Source organism: Acinonyx jubatus, chromosome B1, assembly GCF_027475565.1.
Source record: "Acinonyx jubatus isolate Ajub_Pintada_27869175 chromosome B1, VMU_Ajub_asm_v1.0, whole genome shotgun sequence".
Taxonomy (NCBI): Eukaryota; Metazoa; Chordata; class Mammalia; order Carnivora; family Felidae; genus Acinonyx; species Acinonyx jubatus.
The window spans coordinates 45332931-45356222 of record NC_069382.1 but is presented as its reverse complement, the minus strand read 5'-3'; the positions used below and the strand labels follow the sequence as shown (position 1 = coordinate 45356222).

The 23292-nt window shown below is 43.1% G+C and overlaps 1 protein-coding gene across 8 annotated transcripts in view; it reads left to right on the top strand.

Moving 5' to 3' along the window:
• Positions 1-23292, top strand: part of UNC5D (unc-5 netrin receptor D) — a 543854-nt gene that overhangs the window by 511844 nt on the left and 8718 nt on the right. For 7 of the 8 annotated variants that reach the window (XM_027070311.2, XM_027070293.2, XM_053216628.1 and 4 more), the window contains 3 exons: positions 1686-1835; positions 8215-8379; positions 14546-14724. In XM_027070311.2, the coding sequence (XP_026926112.1) occupies positions 1686-1835; positions 8215-8379; positions 14546-14724 (494 nt within the window). Of the gene's footprint in view, positions 1-1685; positions 1836-8214; positions 8380-14545; positions 14725-22004; positions 22518-23292 lie in introns of those variants that run through there. The other variant, XM_053216629.1, reaches the window with a different exon arrangement.

Below are 23292 nucleotides of genomic sequence, written 5' to 3'. Positions count from 1 at the left end.
TGCCTGGTGGCAGACACAGTTTTATTTCCATAAACTTAGAGCCCCCATCAAGCATAGCTCTCCAGTGGACACTCATTAAATCTCAACAAGGAACCGGTGACCAGCATCTGTAAAAGGCCTCAAGTCAGCATTGGGAATGGATTCCCTCTCCTCCCCACCCTACCATGTTCCATCCACTTTTTATGACCCCCAACAGATGTCAGCCACCATGTTGTCCCGCCCAACTCCTAGACCCACAATGTTAGGAATTACCCAGCACTGCGCTGTTCAGCACAGTAACAACTAACCACATGTGGAACTTAAATTTAACTTGATGTAAAGGACAAATTCAGGTCTCTACTCACGGTAGCCGTATTTCAAGTGCTTAATAGCCACGTGGCCAGTGGCCACCACATTGAGCAGCACACACACGGAACACTGCCAACATCACGGACAGTTCAGCGCTGGCTTAAGAGCCCCCAAGAAACACCCCTCTCACTAAAATGAAGAACTGGAGACAATGACCTTGCAATTGAATCGTTTAGTCCTGAGAAAAAGATACTAGCAACCAATTAAAAGTTGCAGATATGTGATGGATAAAAGCTGGACAGCTGCATCTTAGTAAGAAAGGTTTTTATTACTGTTATTCTGTACATAGGCAAGAGTCGGACAAGATAACCTCTGTAGCTGCTTTTACTCACTAATAATTGAAATGTAAGTTTTATTGTATTTATAAGCCTATTTGCCTGACTTCTCACAATCTCTTTTTAGAATCTGGGAAGATTATAGGACAGAATTAAAGGATCTCAGTTTTCTTATTTATGGTAACGCTGCAAGGGAATTATAAGTCAATTAATGGTGATTTTAAGAAATAGATTTAGGGAGATCTCTCTTATCTCCAGGAACACTAACAGCCTCACCCCAGTTGGGAGTTTAACCTTTTACAGAATTGATGTCTGTTATTTTATTTGGCTTGTCATCTCTCTAGTATGATTCTAAGCACCACAGATTCAGGATGAATTAAATGGTTTGCTCAATGGAATGGAGGTGAATTGCGTTTGTGTTAAATGTAATTATAAAGATTTCTCAGCAAAAGATAATAGGAGTGTTTTTCTTCAGGAACCAGGTTTCTTTTTTCTGACCTAAACCAAACTTGGTCAACAACTTACTTTCTCTTGACCTTTTGGCCCAACTTTTATTAACATTATTATAAATACAAATGACACACACACCCTGTAACATTTGTTCTGAACTGAAGAATAAGCGTTACATGATGCCTGTGTTCGTGACCAACACATGACAGGGCGGAGGGGGCACTGCTCCTACTGTCGGTGTGAAATGTGAACCCATCCCTTGATTAGGGTCCTGGCAAATGAAATTCACACAGCCCTAGAAACCCCACAGTATGACTGTTTGCTGGCGGTAGGGGAGGTCTTTGAGTTTTAAAGAAAGGCATGGCATGTTTAGAAGCCTAAGCAATGCAAAAAATGGAAAGCAACCATTTCTTCCTGCCCAGATCCTTCTTAGCAGCTTTTCATCCTTAGTCCTGACCTTGCAAGGCTAGAGGGGTATACAAGAAGTGTGTGTCTTTCATGCTGTCTATTTCTGGGAGACACCTGGGAGTGAGCATGCCTACCTATGGAAAGAAACGTGGCAGAAATTGGATACTTCACTGTTGTGCCTCTTTTCTCTTCCCTGCCCTATAGGAAGTGGTTTCAGATGAAAGGCATCAAGGTGGACAGCTTCTGGAAGAACCAAAGTTGCTGCATTTCAAAGGGAATACCTTTAGTCTGCAGATCTCTGTCCTTGACATCCCCCCGTTCCTCTGGAGGATTAAACCCTTCACTGCATGCCAGGTACTGGCCAGATGGGCTGCTAACAGAAATGGCTCTGCTTTAACCCACAAGCATGTCACAAACCCTGGCGAGGGTACTCCTAACTAACCTCCTCCTTTAAAAGTATGGGTTTAACCTCAAAACTGCCACAGAAATGCAGCAGTTTGGACTACACACAGGGAATTAATCATATTGTCATAAGTTCACAGGTTTCTAATGGGGGGGGGGGTACGTGATGCCACGTAATGGAAATTTTCTCCCACTTAAGGGAGGTTGGTTTATGAAAAACAGTTCATTACGAGACATTGTTTTCATCCTGGTCAGCAGTAAACGATCTGGAGGTCGATGCTTTTAAGGGTGACAGTTTTGAGATGTAGGGAGCCCGGGCTGGCCAGGTAGGAACAAGAGATTTTGTCCTGAATATATGAAGTGCTTGCGGTCATGTATGTTGGGCAAGGTGGGAAGAAGAAATTATGAACTGAGAGGCTAAGGAAGAATGCCTCTTAGAATCCCTTTACAAACATATAAAGATATTTCTATATTATTGTTCACATATCTCCGTATCAGAGAATTTTTAAATGTTGCAAAATGGCTTAGAGTCTTCTCAGATGACTTTTAGGGAATTTGATCAATTGCTTAGCATAGAAAGATCTCTTATCCCTGTGGGACCCTGCCACCGATTTCTCTAGAAATTCCTAGTGATGGGTACCATCAGCAGCAACAGCTGGCTGGTCCACAAGAGTTTCTTAAGCCAAAGTCATCTGTGCTTCAGGTGACAGGACATGTCCTTAACTTTGGAAAAGCTTCTGGTGGGCTCATATTGATCTGGAATCACAGGAGGCTTTCACACATCTTTGTTGTGTCCGTCAACATAGCCTGCAGAGCCCTGGAGGGTTTTAACCTTTCCATCCATGCAGCATTCATGAAAGAAAGAAAGACAGAAAGAAAGAAAGACAGAAAGAAAGAAAGACAGAAAGAAAGAAAGACAGAAAGAAAGAAAGAAAGAAAGACAGAAAGACAGAAAGAAAGAAAGACAGAAAGAAAGAAAGACAGACAGACAGACAGACAGACAGACAGAAAGACAGAAAGAAAGAAAGAAAGAAAGAAAGAAAGAAAGAAAGAAAGAAAGAAAGAAAGGAGAAGCTTGCACCAGGTAAACCAGCTTGTCAGAATGGGAACGAGGCCAATCACGGAGAGAAAAACCTTGGCTGAGCCACGAGCGTTAGAAAAGAGTTGAACCACCAATGCTCTCGCCTTCGAAAATTCACCGTTTTGAAATTGGACAAGGTTGTATTTTCCTGTTTACTTTACAGGCTTCTCATTACCTGGGGGATTGCCCCTCTGTGTACTCTTTCAGGACATTCAGGGCAATTAGAGCATCTCTCGTGGCTCCAAACAACTTTTTTTGGGCACGTTCCCTATGGCAATAGGTTTTCTGTGAATAAATGTATTGTTTATGATGTTCTGAGACCTACGTGTTTCTGTACCTGGGAAAGCAGTATTCAAAGTTTCCAGTCCAGATTGAACTTTAGGGCACTGTTACAAATCCTGATAGTCCTGTAAACTCCTCTGTACTAATCTTTGTAGGCTTAAAGGCAGCATTCCACTGGATCTAATGCAAGTGGCTCAGTCCAAAGTAACTATCAGGTTTAATGTTTAGAGATAAAAAATCAGATGAAAGAACCATCATCTTGCACGAGCACTTAAACAATAATTCCAACCCCAAGGATGCCACAGGGAGCCCAGGGCAGGAAAGGCATGGGGGTGCTAAGAGCCTGTGGACCTCAGAGGATACAACAGGGCCAGCCAAAGCCAAAGGGCATTGTCACAAGGAAACGCAACACGCTTTACTGCCAGGATGGGTTGGATTGCCCGGACGTTGGGAACTCAGATAAATATTTGCCTTCTGTAATTGACCAAAATTTGCAAGAGTCTTGGAAGGCTGAGAAATAATTTAATTTTCTCTGCACCAAGAGGTTTGCCACTGAGTTTTCATTTCCACTCCATTTTACTTACCCACAAATGGCTTTCTGCTCCATTCCTTTTTTTTCTCCCCCCTCACCACCTCAGCCTCCAGTTTTCTTGCCCCTGCCATCATCACTGAAATCCCCTTGCTCATGTGAATACATATTGTGCTGGTCTTAACGGCCATGCTGTGTTTGCTCCAGGCATCAGATGTCAGCACTTTGGGGAGGGTGTGTGTTCATCCTGCTTGAACCTCGTGTAGAACATGATGTGTACCGACAAACTTGGCGTGGATGATAGAGAATGGCTTTTCATTAGGGCTTAGTGGATGGGAACTAACCAAGAGCTATTACAGAGGCAGAAAATCTCACTCTTCCTGACATCACTTATAGGTCTCTCCTTCACCTGGTAAATCTCCCTGTCATCTTCTGCCATCTTCCAACTCAGCACGCAGAAGACCACTGGGCTTCCTCTCCCCCTTTCTCTAACTTCAAGCCAGGAATCTGAGAAGCGACATATTCCAATTGGTACCCAACGCCTACTCTCATAAGAAACCTTACTTTCTTCTTCTCAGAAAGGTAGAGTTTACCAAGAATTTTCAGGCCTGGGAGATACGCACTGCCTAGAATATTTGCCCTGTCGGACATCAATCAACTGCATGAGAAATGTTTTAGAACAGTGTGAATTGAGGTTGGATCCAGAGCTGTGTGAGGAGACCCTGTGTATAGGCAGACCAACTAGCTTTGAAATCTTGTTGGGTTAGATTCCGGAGGATTACATTTAATGAAATACTGTACTACAACCCTTATTGCCCATGAGGCCAGCTGTGATGGCTCCAGGAAGGCTACATGAGTTCTTAGGAGAGCTGGTTACAGCAGCACCCATTGACTTTGATCCAAAGGAAAGATTCTAGTCTTCCCCCTGCAGAAATACCAGTATCCCTTCTCTTCTTCTCAGGTTTTTAAGACTTGACCCCAGTGAGAGATATGCTATCGTCCCCTCCACAGATTTAGCAGACCTCGTCTAGGAGGTCAATAACTCTGCTCTCAATCGGTTAGCAGGACCTAGGTGCTACTTAATCACACATTCCACTATTTCTTGCTGACTGTAGGGTACAGAAGCTGCAATAAACAGTATACAATATTATTTTTTTTAATCCTACAAAACACAAAGTCAGGCTTTCACCTCCCTAGGATAAAAGCAGCTGTCTCTTCAGCATGCTTTGTGTCTTGGGCAACCCAGTGTCTGTCTCCTGCTAGGATGTGATTTACATTCTCTCCATCTGCTAGGAACCTAATTATAATGGGAATCAAAATGAAAACATTTCCGGAATTCTTTAAACACCCATAACTTTGCTACACTTGGTCCTCCCATATTACTTGCGACAGCATTCCTCTTAGCTCAGTGAGCATCTTGATAGTTTTTTTTTAATAAATAAATAAAAGCAAAGATGATTGCCCTGAAAACACACTAATTTCAGTACTTCTAATTCCATTACTTTGAAATGTTCTGTCGAGCACTACCGGCAGTGGCTACTCGAGCCAACAATTAAATATATATATATTATTTTTGATACAGTCTTACAATCAGGTTTTTAAAATGTTTTCACTGAGTGCAGTGGAACGTAAAGAGAAAAGAGAGGATTTTGTGTGTGTGCTGAGTCTCATGTCTCTCTGCGAGGAAAGATGATCTCTACAAGTGGGCATTTTTCTATTACCTTTCTTGCAATGTTTACTGGAGAAAATATAAGAAATGTAGCAAATGATACCAGAGAGGACACTTTTCAGTAATAAATGGTCAGTGCCGTTGTTGTTGTTTAGGAAGGTAAGCATTATCAAGTGTTCAGATCCACTGCAGAAAATGCAGGGGTGGGGGGGAGGCAGTTTAAGAGCAGGACCTTGAATTCAGCTCTGTCTGGCCCTGAAGCCCAACAACTTTTACTATGCTGTAACTACTCAAATTTCAGTTTAAAAAACCAAAAACCTTCTTAGTGTTCTTAATTAGGCAAAAGCACCTATTAACCACAGAGCCCCGTGTTATAGTTACTTTCATGAAAGGGGACGGTGCAAAGTAACTCTATAAAAAGTGTACTGGTTTGAAGCAGAGTCCATTTGAGGGCTATTGAAATGAAATGGGACCGTAGATAATGGACGCCCTTGAGACTGTTTAATATGGCGGCATCAGGGGCCATACAGGGCCCCACAGGGCCCCCATGCAAAGGATTCTTGTAATGAAAGCAGAGTTCCCAGGCGATCTGGTAACGCTAGTGTCCCCCACTCGTGATTAGAGGTAAAAAAGATACTGCAATGCTATTTCCTGAAGAACGCCAATCCGCTGCTTCCTGTTTCCCTCTACGGTCAAGCCCTAACCCCCTCATTAGCTCAGTATGGTAGAGACTGAAGGCAGGAGACTGGGGAGTGGGTCACTACAGTTAGCTCTAATGAGGAGAGATGAGGATCCTTAATGGGGATAGGAAAATTGGAGAAGGACAACGACAGTGAACGGTGATAGTCAGTTTTGAAGATAGCAAAGGCCAAATAAAATGATTTGTAGTGACGAAGAGTATAAGGTCGGTGATGGATAATAATGAGATAAATTCCAGACACGTAGCTCTTGCGAGTTCTCCACAGAGAGGTGGCAGTGGGCATCTGTGAGCACACAGGACCTTGAAGAGTTCAGGAAGCAGACACAGAAGTGTGGGAGGCTGAGATACGAAGTAAGGGTTGCCCACAGTTTACAAAATGGAAGAAGCCTTAGGAGGAGAAGCACGAAAAGAGTTGGGTTGAACAAGAAGAAATGGTAGAACTTATAAACACGTATCATTATTTCTTTTATCTGGTGTGGGATTTGGTGCAGGTGAAAAGTCACTTTCGCATGTTGTTGGGAAAATGACTTCCTCCAAAGATTGCCGGGGGGCCTCCCCAACTGGACCTTCTCTCAGTCCTTGTCTCTGCTTCTTGAGACAAAACCCCACTGCCTCTCCCTTGGCTCAGGATGAAGAACAAAGGAAACAAAGCCACAAAGCCCTTATGCTTCTTGCCGGGATGTGTGGTAGGGGTTAGTGCGCGACTTTCTTTTCTCAGACTGCCCCAAGCGAGCGCTCTGCTCTTCGAGTGGGCAAAAATCAAAGCCCACCCCTCCTTGCTGGTTTCCCAGGAAGCATCCCAAATCCAGATCCATGAGACTTCCAGCAGAGAAAATTAGGAACCAGTGTGCACATCAGAGCTCACAAAAAACGAGGTGACTCCCAGTTCCTCAAAGTGAGCAAATTGAATTTTAATCATGGCCCCTGGTCTTATAATCCGTGATGGCTTCATCACCAGTCACACTAAAGAGTATCAAACGTCCAAACTTGAGACATTTTTTGCCACCCGTCAGTGTCAATATTGGAAGAAATTATATTAATAGCAGCAGGTAAAAAGCACATTCATGAGATGAGAAAAGGAAAAAGATGGAGATGAATGTTATCAGAGGCTGGGCCTCTGTGCTCATTGCCAAGAATCTCAGCTTGATTTGAGTAGGAAGGAGAGACCTTTTAGATGAAAGAATATCAACGACTGACCTCTGCTTCGCATTATTGTAAAGCCACGTGCCTGAGCAGCACTGGCTAGCACTGGCAAGTAAGGGGTTGGGGTGAAAGGGTGGTGTATGTAGATTTATTATGTTCCCCCTCATTTAGTAAAAATTGCTTTTGCCACACTCAATTATCTGTAGGTCCCATGACAGTAGAGAATGAACCTCGTTTTTTACTGTTTATCTTCTACAGCGTCTGGTCATTAGCGGGCACTATACACATAATTGTTGGCAGTTGAATTGTGTGAATGAGGAGTTGGCAAACAAGACTGCTGTGGGCAGCCCAGTGTGTTTGTGTCTCTCTCTGGGATGTGTGTCTGTGTGTATGTGATTGGCATTGGATGAAATTCTTTTGCTGGTTACATTAGCAGTATTGTGGCCTGTTTATACAGTTGTATGAGTTTGTGGTGTTGGGGTGAGTTCTGATAGGTCTGTTCTTTAGTATAATTTTCATTAAAGTGAAAAGCTATCATCCTACTCCAGGCTTAGGGAGAAGGACAGACCACTGGAGTCTTCTAAAGAATGTTTTTTTTTCTTTTTTTTTTAGTGGAAAAACATGAGGATTAATTTTTGATAGTATTCTCATTGTGTGTGTCACCAAATGAAATCTGAGTGCTTGCGCTGTGGTTTTGGAATTCAAATGTTATCAATTGGAATTGACATTAATTACTTTTTGTGCTGCTTGGCATATGCTGGAACATTATTTCTACAACAATTCCACCAAAGTCGCTTAGGCAATTATCTCTGCTGCAATCACTGTCATCATCCTCATAATTATCGCTCTTAAGTCTCTCCTATTCGCCAGCCATCTCGGCCGGGCTCTGCACGCCACACGCCTCTTCTTCCCCCCCTTTCCCCGCAGGAGGTACCGTTCTCCCGCGTGTGGTGCAGTAACCAACAGCCCCTGCACTGTGCCTTCTCCCTGGAGCGCTACACACCCACCACCACCCAGCTGTCCTGCAAAATCTGCATCCGGCAGCTCAAAGGCCATGAACAGATCCTCCAAGTGCAAACATCAATCCTAGAGGTGAGTCCTCCGTCTGCACGACCACTTGACTCCATTTCTAAAGGACAGTAAGAGTAATGCGCCTGTTTCAATCGTGCTACATAGGTTGTAAAAGAGCTTCCAAATGCACTCGCTCTTAATCCTCATTACCGACCAGGGCAAATAAACTTTTTCTCAGGCTCAGGAGTGAGCTGAGCTCCCCGATGGGCGAAACAACTCAACGCGTCAGAGCTTCGGCTCTGTGGAGACACTTTTGGGGAAAGAACTGGTACAGGGCTTTTTATACACCAAACCACAAACAATCTAATCGTCCACTGCGGGCTTGGACCAGAGAGTCATCATTGGCTGATGGTACGTTATGGCAGATACATACCATGAAGAAGCACAAGGTCACCACTGGGTGGTTTTTCTGCTGGTTCTCACTAGTCTTCCAGAAGTCATCTTCAGGGGATTGGTTCCCTACTGCCTTACAGTTTCTCACATCCTCCAGGTTCAGGGTTCTGCAGAGCCCCATTTCCATTAAATCTAGATTCATCGATGCTATAACATAGGACAGAGTCGATAGAAGTTTCTTTCTACAAAGTAAGGCAATGGAACTGCAGAGAGGGAAAGGGTATTGTCCAAGGTCGTGTCACTATTGAAGGGCAGAGTTAGAATGGGAGTCAGGGGGGCATTCACTTGGGAGTTTTTGCACAAAGACACCTGATGTCTGCCATGGCTCTGATTTACCTAAATCACTGAATGGCTTCGTGGCTGTAGACTTGGGCTTCTAGAGTAGACACCGGCATTCCCTCCTGAATGGTTGTTTGAGGGGAGAGGGAGAGAGTAGCTGAGAGGCAGAATGAAGGGAGACATGGAATGCTTTTCTGAGCAACTCTTAAGATAATCCCTAGCTAGTGGAGACGAGCACATTCTATTGTTCAGCAGTAGAATATGTACATATGTGTGTGTGTGTACAGACACAGATATGTATAAATATATACATAATATATATTTATTCATTCAGGCTTGGCAAAAGGCGTAATAAGTTTTATATACGTACAACTCAATTTCGTAGCCTTACAAAATCATCACTTCTCTCCATTCTCATTTTAATTCATTGTTTACGCAAGATGAGTCTTGCTAATTCCCCAAATAGGTTTTCTGAAGAGTGGATGGCTTTCCAAAGGATTGCACCTCAAAATTGATAGCTGTCTTAACTGACATGTTTGTACAGCATTTGCATTCATTATTGCCAATTAGCATTATGTGCTAAAGCAGTTTTGATGGGAAAGGTAGATCCAGAAAGGTAGGGTAGGATATTTTTAGAGTCTCTTTCTTGAACAGTCATGGCATCTTGAACATAATACATTTCAAAGTAAAATGAAAAATTTTAGCAAAGTTTTAACATAAACACAAAAGGAAAGCCCAAGCAGATTTTCCTTCTCGTATTCAGAAGCAAGTGTGAAAAGACAGGACATGAAGATGCCTCTGATGCAAATTGCCCTAAACGTCTATTCACAGGTCAATGAAACAATTCCACGTTTAAGGGGCTTTTATTCTTTAAGGCGCTCACAATATTGCAGACCAACTTCTGCTATTACAGGAAATCTTTATGTAAAAGGAATGTGATAGGCTCCATACATCATGGTACCTCTGCTCCTTGCTTAAACAAATTTTTGGAGTGCAAAGTGCATGGAAGGAAAGTGAGCTAATAAACACAATCATGCCCTTTACTCTCCATCTCCTTGTCTAATGCTTCGCAAGCTTACAATCACTTTGCAATGCCTTGAAAAAGATGACATCGCAGTATCTCTTGATAATAAGAGGCCAGCCTCAGAAAAATACTTAGTCACCATTGGGCTACTACCATCCGTTCTGTATATGCCTTTTAGAAGCTTTATTACCCTTTTGGTCCTGGAAGGATCACATTACTAATCACTTCAAGTGTTACTGCTTGCATTTGGCCCAGCACATCCCCATCTCTTTGTAATAAACCATAGTTCTTAGGCAAATCTGTTATTTTCTGTGTCAGAAGAAAATTAAGAACTTTTGAGGGGCGCCTGGGTGGCTCAGTCGGTTAAGCGTCTGACTTCAGCTCAGGTCACGATCTCACGGTCCGTGAGTTCGAGCCCCGCGTCAGGCTCTGGGCTGATGGCTCAGAGCCTGGAGCCTGCTTCCGATTCTGTGTCTCCCTCTCTCTCTGCCCCTCCCCAGTTCATGCTCTGTCTCTGTCCCAAAAATAAATAAACGTTAAAAAAAAGTTAAAAAAAAAAAAAAGAAAATTAAGAACTTTTGAAAGCTGCTGTATGTCAGGTACCATTTCATGTGCTTTCACATATAACCACCCTAACTCTGTGTGGATTAAATACCATACTATCACAATTTGACACGATGTAACATTCTCAGAGAGGTCAACCTTCTTGTCCAAGATGATAAAATGAGTAACGGGGAGCCAGAGTTCCCAACGGAGATACCGGCCTTCAAGGTCAAAGTGTGGATTTCCATACTAGACTACTTCAGGATCTCAGTCAAGGAAGTCTAATTTAGCAGTCCTGAATGTGGGCCTTGTCCATAACGTAAGCCTTTGTTTTAGTGGCCTTAGGTACTAGTGACAAAAATGACACCGTTAAAATTTTATCTTTAAGTATGCAAGTAGGTGAAAATTGGGAAGTTCTTTCCTCAAGACTGTAGAAGGATGGCATGGGCTGGAATAAGTGATCATTTGATAAGTCTTCAAGAACAGAATAGATTTCTCACATGGCAGTCCTCCTGCAAAGAAGGGTCTCGAGCAAACGATCACTCATGATCCTTCCAACCCTAGAATTGTTTCACTCTTGGCAGAAGCATACGTCTGGTAAAAGATCCAGTTGAATACAAAGCATCCCCTTCTCCTTAAAAATGTGTTGGATTTCTGGGGCGCCTGGGTGGCTCAGTCGGTTGGGCGGCCGACTTCGGCTCAGGTCACGATCTCGCGGTCCGTGAGTTCGAGCCCCGCGTCAGGCTCTGTGCTGACCGCTCAGAGCCTGGAGCCTGTTTCGGATTCTGTGTCTCCCTCTCTCTGACCCTCCCCCGTTCATGCTCTCTCTTTGTCTCAAAAATAAATAAAAACGTTAAAAAAAAATTAAAAAAAAAATGTCTTGGATTTTTGTGACAGATGGTCCCAGAAAAAAAGAAGATACATAAAGCGCGACAAAACCGGGATTACCTATGGTGGAGACAAGATACATTCTAGACATGACCCTCTGTCAGTCGGGGAGGTGGGAATAATCAGGTGTTAAAGTGCATATTTTATAACCTCTAGGCCAAAGGTGCTTTTAATAAGCTAGTGATTAGGTGCTTTTAAGAAACTAGTAACTAGGGTTTTGTTGATTAAAAATAGCAATATTAACAATAATAAGGAAGTAAATATTTTGAAGCTTTCAATAGATACCTGAATTTTTTTTTTTAATCATCTGCCCTTCATCCCCCAAAACAAATCCCTGCATATTTAAGCACAGGGCCCTCAGCTCCTTCCTAACTTTAATGGATGTCCTAGTGTCTGTTTCATGGGTTTAACAATGGAGGTAATTTAACAGGAGAGGTAAAAGAGATACATATATACGTGTATCATTATCTGTAAAATATTTATTTTAAATATCTAAATCAGCGCAATGATTATCCTGTTTGAAGGCCTGTGGTTCTTAGTGTTCAGCCTCACATCCATCATATTCTTCCATGCCTCTCATGTAAATGGCTTTCCACATGAATATAATCATTCATGCCATTCTCAGACTTAAAAATTATTTCAGTGATCAAGATAATGTATTTTTTTTCTGTTCTTTAGAGTGCCCATTATTGGGTCAATCTGTAGAAGCAGGTTGATTTTCTTTAAATGTAACCTCACTGAATTACCTAACAATGATCACCAACTGATTAGTCTGTAAAAGCAACAGTATCACCGATCTAAAAATTGGGGACTGGAGCAAAATAATTTTACTAAACGTGAAGAGAAGGAAGGAATCGCTAAGTAATTTACTACATCCTTCCTTATTGATGTAATAATATTGAAGAATACCATTTTGGGGAGAGAAAGAACTTATATGGGAACTTACAATTTTCCCTTCAAGCAATTCTCTTATCTTTCTTCCAAAAGTGGTGGAAGGTTGGGGGATGATTTTTCTGTTACAAAATAGACATAATACTTGGAATTTCTCGTTGATTTACAACTCCCCAGCTAGCCAAGTAGCAGCCGCTTATCTCAGATGTGCAGAGCATGGAAATCTGCTGTTCCTTTGCATATTTAATTTAAACAATCAGAAAATGTGATGTATCTACAGGATTCTTATTACGTGGCCCAGATGTCTTTTAGAACGCACCGTAAATGTTACATAAAGTGTCATCCTTGTGCATGGCAAATATTGAAATTTGGAAACTTTACGAGAGAAAGGGGGGGCCCACTTATTAAAGTGTAGGAAAGAGAAAAAATCCTGAAGAGTCAGTCTTCTGTAACATTTTTTCGCTTTGCAGTCATAACCACCTCTGTCCTGAAGACTATGTATCAGGGTGGCCTTTCCCCTGCCAACAGTAACGTCAGAGCTTGGTCAGCTTGATCAACTCAATGAGGCCATAAAAGCTCCCCAAAGCCCATTCTATTGCAGTCCCTTGTCATGGACACATACAGTGTTTTCAGTTTTCATTGGCAAGCCACATTTTCACATGCTAACACTGTTTGGTGCCCTTTCCCAGTGACAGCTACCATGTTATCTTGCATAGAGTCCCTTTTTTTTTCCTCTTTAGTTTCTACCATCTTTTTTAAGGACATCGGCCTGCCTTCAGTCAGGAAATTTAAGGAAACTATTTTTACTTGATTTACATTTTTAAAGGCTAAAAGAAATTTTACAAACCATGATTCAAAATGATGTTCCTCATAACCTCTTTTGTTCAGTAAGAAGCCTGGGTTGGTTCATTTTATAACCGTCCAACATATCAGAAAAGAATCACTCATTTTGCCTAAAATAACTAGTTACCCACTCAATTTCTTTTCAATCAATGACTACTCATCCTTCAAGGCCAACCCAAATGTCTCCTCCAGGAAGCTGTCAGGAATGAGGTACACACTTTCTTGCCGGCTATTGGACTGGGGTCACTGTCAGCTTCTAGGGGGTGCCCTCAGGTCCTCGCCCCATGTCCCACTCTATAGGCATTTCACAGCCTGACTATTTGCTTTCCTCCAGGCCAGCAGGAGAGATGCCTCCAGATAAGAGCTGCTTCTTCTCTCTTCTAAGGGCCACCTGATTAGGTCAGGCCCACCCAGAAAAAAATACCTCTTCTCAGGACGTAGTCAACTGATTAGAGACCTTAATTACATCTGTAGAATCCCTTGTGTCTTGTAACACATCATAATCACAGGCGTGATTCAGTTAGATACTTTTCAGGTTTTAAAATTCTGTTGGTTCATATAAATTTATCAGCAGCTATTGCAATCTGCTGGATGTCTCCATGGTCTCATGTTAGGTACGATTGCTGGTATGTATGGAAATAACCAATCCTCATCAGAGAGCTCTAAATCAGAAGCGGGTTGGGCAGACAGCAGGCAGAAGCTTTCCAGCCGGCACCAGTCCTCAGGCTAGTCTAGACCTCATCACTGACCAAAGCAATGTCATTCTGAAACAAGACCAAAATATTTACTATGGAATCACACACTTCTCGACTCAGACGGGGCAACACAAACTTTGAGATGATCAATATACAATCAGTTCCCCTTTGTAGCTTTCGTGACAGGTACCTGCCCAGCTAGCTCCTTTGGTTAGCCCGTTCATCTTAGGTCAGCTCTGTCAAAGAGTCATTCCTTACACTGAACTAAAATCTGTCACTTGGGGGCTTCTTCCTACTGATTCTAGATATATCTCTGAGAGACAAAGGAAAAAAAGAAAAGAAAAAAGGTTTAATTCTGCTGTCACCTGACATCTCTTTGGATGTAGAACGCTGATGATTATGACTCCCCTGATTGGAAGCCACATTGTAAATCTCCAGTACGTGATTCACCAGGCTACTAGAGAAGTTATTTACAGTTTTAGAAGAAAGGGGAACGTGTCAGTGTATTTTATAGAGCCCATCACTATAGGCAAGCGTTTTGTGCATGGTGTTAATAGATTTTCATAAAAAAATAACGGTGTCGATCAGTCATGCTTCCATTCAGACCTGACCATGCTTTCTTTGTTTGTAGAGCGAAAGAGAAACCATCACTTTCTTTGCACAAGAGGACAGCACTTTCCCTGCACAGACTGGCCCCAAAGCCTTCAAAATTCCCTACTCCATCAGACAGCGGATTTGTGCTACATTCGATACCCCTAATGCCAAAGGCAAGGACTGGCAGATGTTAGCACAGAAAAACAGCATCAACAGGTAATCGGGGGCAACTTCTGAAAGAGGATGTCACTGAGAGTTTTGAAAAACAAAGTGGGTTGGGTGTATCCATGCGGTTTCCAGGCCCTGATATCTTTGTAGATTCCTCTGGTCGTATTTCATGTGAGGCCTGCCTTCGTATGTGGGGAAAGAACAAGAACAGGACACTGTGTGGCATTTTCCTTCCACCCACTCTGCCTTGAGGGATACAATAGAAAAGTCTTAACTTTGGTCCTCGTCCCGTCTTTAGGTTGGCTAACTGGGCCACCCACATGGGGTACAGACTCTGTCTTCTTGGTGCTTGTGGGAGATCCCAGCACAGTCTTGAACCAGTGGTCTAGAAACAAAGAAAGCTTCTCACACCTCCCATCATCAGGTCACCTTAAGCGTTACGTACGTAACCCTTAACGGGGACATGCCAGCCTGAAAAGCGGGTGCCTCAGTATTAAACGTTTGAGGATGATAGCTCCCAGATTGGAAGGCAGAGGACTTAAAAGAAGCAGGTTGCCCAGGCATGTGAATGTGGCCTGCTGCTTCACCAGACCCTCGACTCTGTGCTAACCTTGTGGGTGACAGAGCAGAGCAGTAGAGAGCAGGGCTTTATTAGTTGCGAAGAGAAAGAGCAAGAGTGATGCCATTCCTACGAGCACTGATGGGCGGGCAGCTTTGGCTCAGCTTGAAAGATAACCAACAGGGAGAGGGCAATACCTCTCTCTCTCTCCCCAATCACTCCTCTCTCCCCCCACCGCCCCTCCGGCCCCAGAATGAATAGAAAACAGACCAAGTTTTGCCAGAACCATCTTCTTTCTCTTTTTCTCTGGTACTTTTTTTTTTTTTCTTTTGAGACAAAGCCTTCCTTTCTTACTGTTTGGCTTGCTCTGTCATTTCCATGGTTTGTTCTTTATTTTCACAGCCATGCTACCTGACTTTCTTCTCTGAAAGGGAGGTAGGTGTCTGCCAAGAAATGATAGAGTGCCACTCCCCAGTTTAAAAGGGATCCAGAATCCAAGAAGGGAGGACCCAACTAGAAAGCAGTCAGGCTGAGAGAGGAAAATCAAGAGAGGAGGCATTGCTGCTAAAAGAAAACGGAATTTGCAGAGACAGGCAAGCCCGGAAAGAATAGATACATTCTTGAAAGGCGTATATTGAAAATGAAAGAATACAGAAACGTATGAGTGTACAGGGAAGAAAAAAATTAGGTTGAATATTTCCCAGCAATTTTGACAAAGGAGGAGATGTCGCACTTATAACCCATGCACACCATGACTATGTCAAGCTCACTTTCTGATCAACACAGGGACAAGAATGAAAAACCAGCCCAGAGAACAGAATTTGGTTCACAAAGAAAAAAAGGGGGGGACATGGGCCTTGGACCTGCAGGGTATCCCTGGTTCTATAACCTGTACCAATCTGCCAAAGCACACCGCTTAGCAGCCCTGTTCCTTTTTCTGCAAATGCAGATCATACAGTTGGAACTATATCAATTCCCTAACCCATTCTGAACATAAGAGTTGATGATTTTTACTTTCTTAATTTTGATATATATAATTTTAAAGTTTGTATTTTTTATATGGAGAAAAGGAGAGCGAGCACGAAGAGGGGAGAGGCAGAGAGAGAGGGAGACAGAGAATCCCAAGCAGGCTCCGCGCTGTCAGCACAGAGCCCGATGCAGGGCTCGAACTCATGAACCATGAGATCACTAGCTGAGCTGAAATCAAGAGTCGGATGCTTAGCCGACTGATCCACCCAGGCACCCCGAGAATTGATGACTTTTAATTCACCAGTTACATGAAAATAACTGCCACAAAATATCTATGATGCTGTCATTCGTTTGCTGAATATGCACATGTTCCATTTCATGTTATTCTCCATTTATAGGATACCTACGAGAGGTACAGGGAGTGCCCCAAAGTCATCAGTCTGGGCCCTTCCACAGTAGGGAAAATGCATTTCAAAATGGGAGACTGAGGTAAACAACCTTTTGTGTCTGGGCTCTAATGAGCAGGAAGTGGCCGCACAGGGGCACTGCCCCTCCGGTGTCCAGGATCATCCAGTGTGAACACCGGGTGTGCCTGTTTCCTTGCTTTGGGTATGCCCTAAGAGCCCTTCTCCAGGAAAGCCTAAATTTCCTTGACATAGGGGTACCTGGGTGGCTCAGTCAGTTGGGCGTCCAACTTCAGCTCAGGTCATGATCTCGCGGTCCGTGAGTTCGAGTCCCGCGTCGGGCTCTGTGCTGACCGCTTGGAGCCTGGAGCCTGCTCCGGATTCTGTGTCTGCCTCTCCCTGACCCTCCCCCGCTCACACTCTGTCTTGCTCTCTCTCTCAAAAATAAATAAACATTAAAAAATAATAAATTTCCTTGACATAAGGAATACAAATAGCCTACTTTATGGAAAGTTTCTAACACGGTGACCAGAAAAGGTTGGTTTTCAATCAGTGTCACTTTTTGCAGTTTTCACTAATAGCAAATTAGGATGGCATGGGTCGATATAATTTACTATCTTTACATCTTCTTTGGTGAATATATTCAACTTCAGTGAATGGCATGTCCTGCCTACCTCTTTACTCTCAAGCTTAACCTTCCAAAAATTGGTCTAACTATGGAATGAGAATGGTTTAAATTGAGAATCAGCAAAATTTTATTCTGTTAAAGAACCAGAGAGCAAATAGTTTAGGCCATATAGGGTCTGTTGTAATTACTCAGCACCGTTTGGCTCTGCTTCTGCAGTGAGAATCAGCCAGAGAAAATACGTGCAACACAGCTATGCCGATTTGTCTAACAAACTTCATTTATAAAAACAGGCAACCTAACGGAGTTTGCTCACCTCTTATTTAAGTAAATCTGCTCTCATTTAGTAAAACTTCTATAGGATCCTGTCGCTTCAGTCAGAGCGACACCTGGAGATGAGGCTTCTCAGCTCAGTCAGCTCAGCAACCAAGTTTGAGGGGAGCGAGAGGGGGCAGACACAGCATAGAATCTTTTTCTGCAGACTGGTTGGTTCCAGCAGAAAGGCCACCAACATATTCACAGAAGCAGAATAAAGAAAAGACTACTGAAAATCACCTTGTACCATGTTATTAGCTCATTCTCACTTTGCAGAAATTGTCAAGTTCCTTTTAGGTTTTCATTATTATACCAAAAAATATAGCTTCTCCTACATGGGAAGAAATCTACGTGACAGAGAGGAACGGGATTTTCAGATGTCATTTGTCACAACTTCCTGCTGCATAATCCCAAGTCACTGGCCTCTCTTAGGGTTGCAAACAATATAGCATGGAACTGATCATTAATGTGTGTTAAAACACAAAAATCTGACATTGTCAATATGTGCCAGTATTACTGAGAGCTGTCCCATAGTGCACAGACTTTCTGTTAGAGAATTCACCATCCTTGATCTTGTGACAGCACTCTTTACCTGACTCTCCCCCTCCTTTCAGCTTCCAGAAGTATCGAAAAGCTAGCAAAGCAGTCGCCCTCAAATCATGAAAGAAAAGTTTTCAAAGGGAGGGGAGGGAGACATTCGCTTTTATTTTATTGCCAGTGAAAATGCTCTTGTACCCTCCTTTTGCTAAAATGCAAATGTCACTGATGATAATCTGCCTTTTTGCCAAACAAGTTTCTACTTTGATCTGAATGGGGGGTGGGGGGGAAGACTGGGAATATAAAGTGAAAGGCTTAGCAGTCGCCGAGAATGGGAGAAATGTCAGTAGTGTGTGCTATGAGGCAGCAACACAGGTGGCCTTGCGACTTGCCTGGCATACGGATCACGCTAAATAAGCCACACCGCCGAGCAAAGAATGTCAGAGATAAAAGTTGCAATTACAGATTCTGTGAGCAAACTTTGACGATTACTCAGGGTCCATACTCGCTGCATTTCAAAGCTGAGGTGGCACATTTGTTCTCTACGTTCAGCTGCAGTAACCCTGTGCTTCAGGGCTCTTGGCCCCCTGGGATGGCTAGGTGGGTAGCACGGCAAAATGGAGAATTGGTCACAGGAAAGGAAGTAGACGGTGGGCAGAATCGCTGAACAGATGCCGAACAGATTAGTATCGGAAACTAGCTGCTTCAGCCAGAAGTATCCTCCTGTGTCTAAACTTCGGTAGCACTTTGTATTGTCACAATGCTTTTTAAAAATTTTTTAAAAATATTAGACAGTGAGCAAGAGCATGCACGAGTGGGGGAGGGGCAGAGAGAGAGGGAGAGGGAGACAGAGAATCCGAAGCAGGCTCCGCGTGGGGCTCAAACCCACGAACCATGACATCATGACCTGAACCGAAATCAGATGCTCCACCGACTGAGCCACCCAGATACCCCTGTAACGACACTTTTTTTTTTTTTTTATAAGTTACAGTTAAACCCACCAAGACCATACTGTCTACTTAGGGGAAACTCAGTAATCCTTCCTTGAATGAAGGACATGAACTTCTTCATCGGATACTAACTATACTTGACCTCAAAAACTTCCTTCCTAATGAACAGACTTGACAGGAATAAGAATGGGTCTCAAAGGAAGACAGTTTGCACGGCTGATGTGAGGGAGGATTCCTGTCTTTTCCCTCAGCTCTGCCGCAGTAGCTGAAATTCTACCATTAGATCATTTGTCTTTAAGGCCTCATGATTTTCATATTCCAGAAACTCTTGTGAAAACATAGCCAGCTTGACCATGTTGCTATGGGAACAGATGCTGGATAAAGTGCAGGAGACACGAGAGTGTGAGCGGAGGGGAGGCAGGCGAGATGGAAGAAAGGGTGCCAAGATGGAGAGAAGCACATAATTACACCTTATTAACGGTTTTTCATAGTAGTACACAGCTGAATCTTGAACAACACAGTTGAACCCTTGAACTGTGCAGGCCTGCTTATATAGGATTTTTTTCAGTAAATACAGTCTAGTGCTATGAATGTATTTTCTCTTCCTTAGGATTTTCTTAATAACGTTTTCTTTTCTCTAGCTGACTTCATTATAAGAATAGTCTAATGAACGTTAACATTCGAAGTATGTGTTAACTCACTGTTTATATGTTATCAGTAAGGCTTCTCGTCTACAGTAGGCTATTGGTAGTTGAGTTTTAGGGGAGTCAAAAGTTATACTGGATTTTCGACTGTGGGGGGGGCGACTAACTCCCCACATTTTTCAAGGGTCAACTAAAACATATTTCTCATGCAGAGGTTAGAATAGTTCATCTGGAATGTTAACATTCATGGGTGACGGTGTAGCAATTGTGAGCAAATGAAATTCCTCAAACCTCATGGCTGATAAGCAGTGTTATATAACTAGTTTTTCCACCAGGACATCTAATGAGAAACAGAATCTTCTCATATTGAGGTCATCTCCTTTTATTCCTCTGTCCACCCATTTAATTGGATGCACAGGAACAGTGAAGTGGCCAGAGGGCAGTGAAAAAGGACAGACGAAGGTCGCAAAGCAGCTTCCTAATCTATCTTGGAATAACTGTTGAGAATTCACTACAAGTGGAACAGTCACAGTGCCAGCTGTCACTTGGGGTGAGGGGAGAAGAGAATAAAATCCATACGGGATGCCTGCTTCACAGGCAGGCCACTGAGGATGGCCACGCAGTGACCACTGAGACTAGATGTTCTCATTCCTGTGGTTTGGGATTTACCTTGATGAAACCAAACTCAGCTTTCTTAGTTCTGCAGGCTAGAGGCTAGCAAACACATCTTGACCTTTGAGTAATAAAAATGGATGTGAGGGGCGCCTGGGTGGCTCGGTCGGTTAAGTACCCACCTCTTGAGACCCACTCAGGTTATGGTCTCATGGTCATGAGATCGAGCCCAGCATCGGGTTCTGCGCTGAGCATGGAGCCTGAGATTCTCTGTGTCCCTCTGCCCCTCCCTTGTACACATGCTCGCTCTCTCAAAAAAATTTAAAAATAATGAAAATAAATGGATGTGAGGCTGTCATTTCCAAAAAATCACCTGTAGGACTCTTCCAAGGAAAGTGAATATATAGGGGGATAGCATTACACAGGTCCTTGGAGGCAAGAGATGGTGAGCCAAATCAGATTTTTCTGATTCTGGCCCAGGAGACTTCTGCAGGGTCTGAAATGTGAAGAGCCCTTACAGTGAAGCCAGAAGGACCGAACACAAGCAAAGTGGTGGATGTTTGGGCTTCATTCCACGGAGGTCAATGACTCATGAAGATGCCCACTAATATGAAGCTGAAGCAGACAACCTGGGACCAGTGTAGCCATGAACAAGCTGTATATGGTTTATAAGTGGCAGGTGTTCATCCTAAAGGCAATATGGAAAAGAAACTTCTCAGGTCCCTCCCAGAGAACCAAAGCCATGCTCCCTGTAGCCCCAGGGGTTGGTGATAAGGGCACTGCATTCCTTCTTAGGCAAGTGGCGAGTTTGTGCTGGTGCCCTGAAGGAATAGGCTCTCCTCCTTTCTGCTAATAGAGTTTTCAGAAAAGATGACCATGCCAAGGCCCCTTTATAGCCTCAATAATCCAGTTCATAAGAGCGGTCTCAAACAGCACTGAAAAAGCTTGGCAGCATCAGTATGCCTGAAGATGATGTTTTCATCATTTGAGAAAATTAAATTCTACAAAGAATTTTAACCCAATTCATTAGAGTATCCTTTAGGGATTAACTGTTTCTTTTCAATGATTTGTGAGGCGTCATTGAAACACATATTGAGTATTACCATAAAGAGAGAAGTGTAAATATTTCACTCTTCCCTCATCCGGCATTAGCGCAGTGGTCTTTCCTCTCGAAACAAATGGTGGTCATTCTCCTTCACCCTCAGGATGCTTAAAATGGCTCAGGGTTATCGAGTGCGGAAAATCAGTTTAAATGAGACCCATTTTTCCTTGATATATCCCAATGTAAAGAAAACTAGAAATTTGATTTGGTCGTTTTCATGGCCTTTCACTGCCAAACATGACACACTGTCATAGACAATTTCATCCTGTCAGGAATGAAACTGGAGAATCAAAACCAGGGTCTGCAACTGGCCTGAATCTCGTTGGGCAGCTCACTGGTGGCCCCGAGAGCTCCAGGTCTTTAAATGTTTGGCAAAGAAGGAAAGAAAGATCCTTGCCGTTCCGCCTTCAAGAACCAGGTAACAGAACTGGCAGAAGGAAACGCCAAGAGGAATTTCAGAATTTCATCGTCAGATTAATGGCCCTAAAAGAATTGATGCACCAGTCTGAGGGCAAGACAGAGTGGAACTCAGCATATTGGTTTGTCAGTTTTAATTGCCTGTATCCTGTCCTCGTGGGTTTCCCATGACAATTTCCCTTTTTTTTTTGAAGGCACAGGGGGCAATAGACAGAGGTTACATCATGGCGTCCATCTTTTACTTATTCTTGGAAAAGGAAACACCCACTTGCTTTATCCTGAAAGCTGCTTTGCTGTTTGTTGAGTACCCACTGAGGCTGAAGTTTGGGGATGAGAGCTCGATAGATGAGACAAATGCTTGTGTGGTGCCCAATTACTGCCGTTCAGTGTGAATGGCTTTGCTATTTGCATTGAAAGAACCATATGGAGGGTTGGTTTTGGTCACATAAGAGGCTTTCATTAAATGAGACAATTAGGATGATAGCATGGTTATTAATATTTTTTCATTAGGACTGTGTTTCAATTCCCTCCTTGGCACTAGCAGTAGGATTCTACGCTGTTCCTGTAATGATGGCTCCCAATTTATTATAGGCAGCTTAACTTAGTTTTCACTTTTTGTACTACAAGCCCACTTGGAAAAAAGATAGATTTATTTTTAAAGGTTTTTTTTTTTTTTTAAGTTTATTTATTTCTTTTGAGAGAGAGTGAGCAAGTGAGTGCGGGGCAGGGGGGAGTTGCAGGGGTGGAGAGAAAGGGAGAGAGAGAGAATCCCAAGCAGGCTCCGTACCATCAGCAGAGAACCCAACGTGGGGCCCGAACCCATGAACCATGAGATCATGACCTGAGCCGAAACCAAGAGTTGGGCATTTAACCGACTGAGCCATCCAGGCACCCCAATACTTTTAAAATAGGCTTTTTAAAAGCTAAAAACCTTCAGTTGACTTAGATGTAAATGGCAAGTTTGTAGAATATAAACCTATTTGGTGCCCTCTTGTTACAGGTGCATTTGCCCCCTTCTGCTTAAAAAGGTGTTGGGTGAAATCCTAAATTCTGAATGCATTCACGGCATGCACCTGGTATGAGATGTCTTCTGTGCTAAAGACATTAAGCGGCAGCAGCTCTGTTGTGGTCCCCAACTATATTTCAGTAGGAAATCCATTCACAAGAAGAGCTTACAGCTTGCAGATAGGTAGATCGGCCCCATGGTAGCAGGATTCTGAGAAACTGAAAGTTTGTCATCTGCAGTTCAGAATGAAAGGGCCACACACAGATAGAAGGACACCGAACCAGGCCAACTCCAGCATCAGTACAGTTTGCCCTTCAGTGCGTTTCCCCAGGGCTAAGATTGAGCCTCAGACCCTCACCTCCCTCTATTACTGTTATCTTTTTGCTAACTGATTGAAGATTTAGAGGTTACTATTCCCAAAGACATTTACATTTGAATGCTGCTTTCAAGTACTAAAGAAAAGGTGGTATCTCTAA